Genomic DNA, 6,427 nt, shown 5'->3' on the forward strand with positions numbered 1-6,427 from the left:
TATGTACTAAAATAATATAAAAAAATAAAAATACGAAAATAGTACATTTTTAAAAATAAAATCTGAAAATTTTAAAAATAAAAACAAAGGGCCAAAATCAAGGTTATTTACTAAATTAATATAAAAAAATACTAAAATAATATATTTGAAACATAATGTACTAAAATAATATAAAAAATAAAATATGAAAATAGTATATATTTAAAAATAAAATTCAGAAATTTTAAAAACACAAACAAATGGATAAAATTAGGGTTATTTACTAAATTAATATAAAAAACACTAAAATAATACATTTAAAACATTATGTACTAAAATAATATAAAAAATAAAATAAAAAATATTATATTTTTAAAAATAAAATCTGAAAATTTTAAAAATAAAAAGAAATGGTCAAAATCAAGATTATTTACTAAATTAATATGAAAAAAATACTAAAATAATACATTTGAAACATTATGTACTAAAATAATATAAAAATAAAATACGAAAATAGTATATTTTTAAAAATACAATCCGAGAATTTTAAAAATACAAACAAAGGGACAAAATTAGGGTTATTTACTAAATTAATATAAACACACTAAAATAATACATTTGAAACATTATGTACTAAAATAATATAAAAAAATAAAATATGAAAATAGTATATTTTAAAAAATAAGATCCAAAAATTTTAAAAATTTAAAAAATACGAAATTTTTTTTATTTCTCAATGAATTTAATTAATTACATATTATAATATATTTTAAAATAATATTGAACAACTTATCATATGTTTTTTAATTATTATTGCATCACTGAAATTATTATTAAATAAGAATTAAATTAAAATAAAATATATTGAACTACATGCCGAGTGTATTAAATATATTATATTTTAAACCAAAATATTTTACTTATTAAATATTTTAAATTATAATAAAAATATTTGTATTTGAGTTGGATACATTTATTTTTTAATGTAGTATAACAAAAAATATGTTGTCGAAAAAACTGTTTGCTATTTTTTTGTAATTAAAAGCAATATATAAAATTTAGTTATTCTAATAAATATTTAAAATCCATCAAACATTAAAATTAATAATCAAAATTTATTTTGAAATTGCAAGCATTGTAATGGTTTCATTGATCAATAAGGATCTTGCTCACATATGTGACACAGTTAATAATATGGTAAAATATTATTATTTGTTAATCACTGGTTCCATTAAAAAAATCTACGTAATTTAAGGAAATAAATTATGTTATTATAACTATTTTATGTAATTTAACACTGTCAGGACTCGTACTGCGTATTAAGAGGCCAGGTGAATGGTTTAGGATATTCTCCGGATGCACGACTGATGCCCTACTTGGAGCTAGCTGGATCCGGGTCAGCAACATTGACTTGGACGTTCGATTTGTGGTACGATTTAATATCTGCATTGGTCGGGCGTTGGCGGCCGGAGACCCACACTTTTCATTTGCCGTGTGGGGAGTGCACTGTTACTCTGGAGGATGTTGCATTACAGTTTGGGCTCCTAATCGACAGGAATGCCGTCACGGGCATAAGTGCGATAGCTGAGCCGGCTGCACTTTGTTATAGCCTACTAGGAGCCTCGCCTGATGATGATGAGTCCAATTTTTTGAAGTTGAAATTTACATGGCTGAAAGCAAATTTTGAGCATTTATCAGTTAATGCCACTGAAGAAGAGTTGATGTGCGCAGCTCGAGCGTACATTATGCACATTATAGGGGGTGTACTGATGCCCAATTCGAACAACAACAAGGTTCATCTTCAGTATTTACCTCTATTAGCTGATTTGCATAATGTTGGTTCGTATAGTTGGGGTTCTGCAGTTTTGGTTATGTTGTATCGTGAGCTTTGTCAGACGACTAAGCCTGATGCCGTAGACATAGGCAGATGCCTTGTATTGTTGCAGTCATAGGCTCTTTATCGGATGTCATTCTTGGCATCGGTTAGTCACCAACCATACGTATTTCCACTAGTTAACAGGTGATAAAATTTAACTTGTTATTAATTGACAATTTCTTTATAATGATATATGTTACAGGCCAATTTTGGGCTGATTACAAACCTAAACTAACCCACAAAACCCAATTACCCATTTGCCCATTTTTAAACCCCAAACCCGGGAGCCCAATTAACCTACCCAAACCCATTTACAACCAGACCCAAACCCATCGGACCCACTAACCTAAACCTAGCCCACTTACAACCCCAAACCCAAACAGAAACCCTAATCAACCAAACCCCCCACTTGCCCCCTACTTGCGCAGCATGCCCCTCTGCCCTTGGCTACCACGCCCCACTTTCCTCTGACACTAGCACCATCCCTGGTCACTCCCATACCGTCTGCCATCGCATGCTTCTCCTCCACTTCCCTGGCACCTCCATACCCTGCAAAGACAGAAGCAGACCAAACAGAATAGGACAAAAAAAATAAATAATAGTTTCCTAGTTTTGTAATCGGCTATAAAGCCGAGAAATAAACATTTGTAAAAGGGGATGGTGGTAATACAGATATTGGAGATCAAAACAAGTAAAAACAACAAAAAGAAACAAGGAACGAAAACATAAATCGGAAGGTGATTTTGTTTTTTTAAATCCATTTTTATTTCTTTTTCTCTTTTCTTCCTCATTTCTAACATACATAAACATATATTCGAAAAATAAAAAAAAAAACAAAAAAAGAGTAAATTTTACCTTTTCCGGCCACCGCGTGCGATGGCCAGCGCCGGTGCCTGCGACGGTCCGGCGATCGGACCGATGCCCTCCCCTCTGGCCGGAAATCGCTCTGGGCCCTCCCTCTCCCTCTTTTCTCTCTTTTTTTTCTTCCCCTAGTCTTAAATGAATTTTTTTAAAAATTTTTAACTTTTATAGGGGACCAAAACGCACCGTTTTGGTCCCCCTGTTTAATAATAAAACGACATCGTTTTGGACACGGGTCGGGTCGGGTCGACCTTGTAACGCCCCGTACCCGAGACCGTCGTCGGAGTCGAATACGAGGTGTTAACAGACTTAATTCATTACTTGAACAGCTCAAACAATTTATTTTTAAAATTTTCAGTCAAGCTAGCAATCTGCGTCACAGTCGATTAAAAATTCATATCTCGAGTTCCAAAACTCGAAATCCAATTCCGTAAATTTTCCCTAAAACTAGACTCATATATATATTTACTAATTTTTTCTAGAATTTTTGGTCTAGCAAATTAGTACAGTTTATTAGTTAAAGTCTCCCCTGTTTCAGGGTTCAACTGCTCTGACCTCTGTGTATTACGAATCAGATATCTCCTTGTACAGAGTTTCAATGACTATGCCGTTTGTTTCTAATAAAACTAGACTCAATAAGGAATCTGTATAAATAAATAATGACTTATAATTATCTTTGAACTATTTATGGTGAATTTCTAAAGTCAGAACAGGGGATCCAGAAATCGCTCTGGACCTGTTTCACAAAAATTTAAACATCTCATAAAATATAACTCATATACCTATTTTGTTCCATCCATATGAAAATAGACTCATAATTCTTCAATTTCGTATTTAATTCATCATCTAATTATATCTCTACTATTTTTAATGATTTTTCAAACTCACATCACTGTTGCGTCTGAATCTATTTTATGGTAAATTTTACCTATTTCATGGTTTCCATGGATTAGCTAGCAATTTAGCATACATAACACCAAATATGATCATGATTAGCCATTCCAATGGCTAATCATTACCAAGCATTTCCATACCACTCAATAACCATATCATAAGACCATATATACAAAATGATTATAATGCTATACATGCCATACTCAAAATATACAAGCCATTATGCCAAGATGGTATACGGATAGTGTGAATGTGCCTCCGACCGTTCCCGATTTCCGAGCTGGCTTGTCAACACTACAAGGAATGAAAAGGAGGGAGTAAGCATAAATGCTTAGTAAGCTCAATTAACACAACTATATACGCAAACATAAAACATCATTTGCATAATCATCACCGAGACATTCATATCACATTTTCATTTATCATCTTACCATATTGTTGTTATATCGATTTTTCAACCCGAGGGTTAAGTACATACCTGTTCAAAGTATTCATTTCACAACACTTACCAATAAGTCCCTTTCATCTCGAGTATTCCTCCATTTGAGTAGAATTTTACCCGTTGAACACATCGGAATATAATTCGGATACATGGAAAGTTTGCACATAAGTGCCACATATGTAGCCAAGCTACCATGTAACCCGCCCATAAGTGAACTCGGACTCAACTCAACAAGCTCGGGCGTTCGCATCCATAAGTGAACTCGAACTCAACTCAACGAGCTCGGATGCCTAGTTACATCTCTTGAACTCGGACTCAACTCAACAAGTTCAGACATTCGCATCCATAAGTGAACTCGGACTCAACTCAACGAGTTCGGATGCCCAAATATCCTAGTGACATGTCACTTGTATCCTAATCCATTCCTAAGGTTCAACGGGACCTTTTTCCCAATCATGTGTCTCAACCATCTTCTACGGAATGCCGTTACCGATACTCGGTAGTATTTCACATTTTCCAAGTATATCACATAATTTGACATATTAACAAACAATTATCACAGTATAATATTTCATAATAATTATCATATCATTTAAATAACATTAAAACATTTAAAATAATAACTATGTTACCAACATTTACATATGAACTTACCTCATATGCGAAAATGACTACTTTTACCATTTCGTCTACAACTTGGTATTTTCCCCATTTTAGCCCGAATTTTAGTTTTCCTTGCTCTATCATTTAAAATATAGTCTAATTAGGACTCACATTATTCAAATTGACCCAAAATCATATTTTGGAAAAATTACAGTTTTACCCCTAAACTTTCGCATTTTACACTTTTGCCCCAAAGCTCGTAAATTAAACTTCAGCCTATTTTCTTATGTTTTATGACATGCTGATCATTTTTCCATTCTATGGTAACATCAAATTCTCACTCTAACATGTACTTATGACTATTAAGTATTTTTACCGATTAAGCCCTTTTGCTCGTTTTCACTTAAAACCGAGTAGTACAAGTTGTCTAACATAATTTAAAACCTACTATTGTATCATAAAACACCAAAATACACAAATTTCACCTATGGGTATTTTTCCAAATATAAAACCTAGGTTAAATTATTGCTAGCATAAGCTTAATCGAGCTACCAGGACTCAAAAAACGTAAAAATCATTAAAAACGATGCTAGAACGTTCTTACAATCGAGCTTGGAAGCTTGAAAAACCCTAGCCATGGTTTCTCCTTGCTATATTCGGCCATGGGGTTGAAGATGAGCAAAATTGGCTTTTAATTTTGTATTTTAATTCATTTTACCCCTAAATGACCAAAATGCCCTTACTACTAAACTTTCCAAAAATTCCATCCATGTCCAATTTTTGTCCATAGACTTAGAAATTGGTAAAATTTCTATTTAAGACCTCCTAATTAATATTTCAAAACAATTTCATACTAGAAACTTCTAGAATGCAAGTTTTACAAATTATTCGATTTAGTCCCTAATTTCAATTTAAGCACTTTATGCATAAAATTTCTTCACGAAATTTTCACACAATCATGCAATCATATCATAGACCTCAAAATAATCATAAAATAATTATTTCTATCTCGGATTTTGTGGTCACGAAACCGCTATTCCGACTAGGCCCAAAATCAAGATATTACAGACCTGACCCGCTCCAACAGGATCCGCGTGTTTTTTAGAAAGGGGTTATTTGCGCGTTTAACCCCTCCACTTTTTAAACATCTTGCAATTAAGTTTTTTTGTTATTTTAATTCGGCCCTGGAATCTTACCCCCTTTTTTTTTCAATTTAATCCTTACTGCCACGCTGCGTTTTGAGGATCAGGTAATATTGCTGTTTTGGTCCTTTCACGTTCCTCGCGTGTTCTAATAAGTCCTTCCCTGTCTACTTATTTTTAAATTTTGCCCCAAAATGGCGTTTTATGTTCAATTTAGTCCTCTTTGTCGATTTATTGTTTTATTTTAAATTTACCCGCTTTCATTTTCTGTTATTTATTGATTTTAATATTTATATTTATTATATTAAATGTATTTATTGCATGTCTTAATATATAATTATTTATATATGCATGTGTATGTATGTATTTGTATTTAGTCTTTTAATTGTTTTATTTTAATGTTTTAATGCTATATTTGTCTTCATATATCAATATTATTATTATCCTTATTATTATTATTATTATCATCTTAGTACATGTTTTGTTATATATGTAATTTATATATTATGTATATTATATATGTATGTATATATATTTGTATATAGTACTATTTTAATTAATTTATTTTAATATTACTATTATATTATATCTGCTTTTTTATATACTTCATTATTATTTCTAATATTATTA

General features: G+C 31.6%; 1 protein-coding gene across 1 annotated transcript; it reads left to right on the forward strand.

Moving 5' to 3' along the window:
• The first annotated feature begins 1,119 nt into the window (after positions 1-1,119).
• On the forward strand, positions 1,120-1,931 carry LOC121207949 (protein MAINTENANCE OF MERISTEMS-like). The gene is made up of 2 exons (XM_041078498.1): positions 1,120-1,176; positions 1,284-1,931. The coding sequence occupies exons 1-2, from the start codon at positions 1,120-1,122 to the stop codon at positions 1,929-1,931; spliced, it is 705 nt and encodes a 234-aa protein (XP_040934432.1).
• The last annotated feature ends 4,496 nt before the right edge of the window (positions 1,932-6,427 follow it).

This window comes from Gossypium hirsutum, chromosome A10, assembly GCF_007990345.1.
Source record: "Gossypium hirsutum isolate 1008001.06 chromosome A10, Gossypium_hirsutum_v2.1, whole genome shotgun sequence".
Lineage (NCBI taxonomy): Eukaryota > Viridiplantae > Streptophyta > Magnoliopsida > Malvales > Malvaceae > Gossypium > Gossypium hirsutum.

Excerpts from the sequence above, each read along its gene's own strand:
- LOC121207949 (XM_041078498.1), top strand. The coding sequence starts at position 1,120 with ATGGTTTCATTGATCAATAAGGATCTTGCTCACATATGTGACACAGTT. Across the intron at positions 1,177-1,283 it reads GTGACACAGTTAATAATATG|GACTCGTACTGCGTATTAAG; the intron begins GTAAAATATTAT and ends TAACACTGTCAG.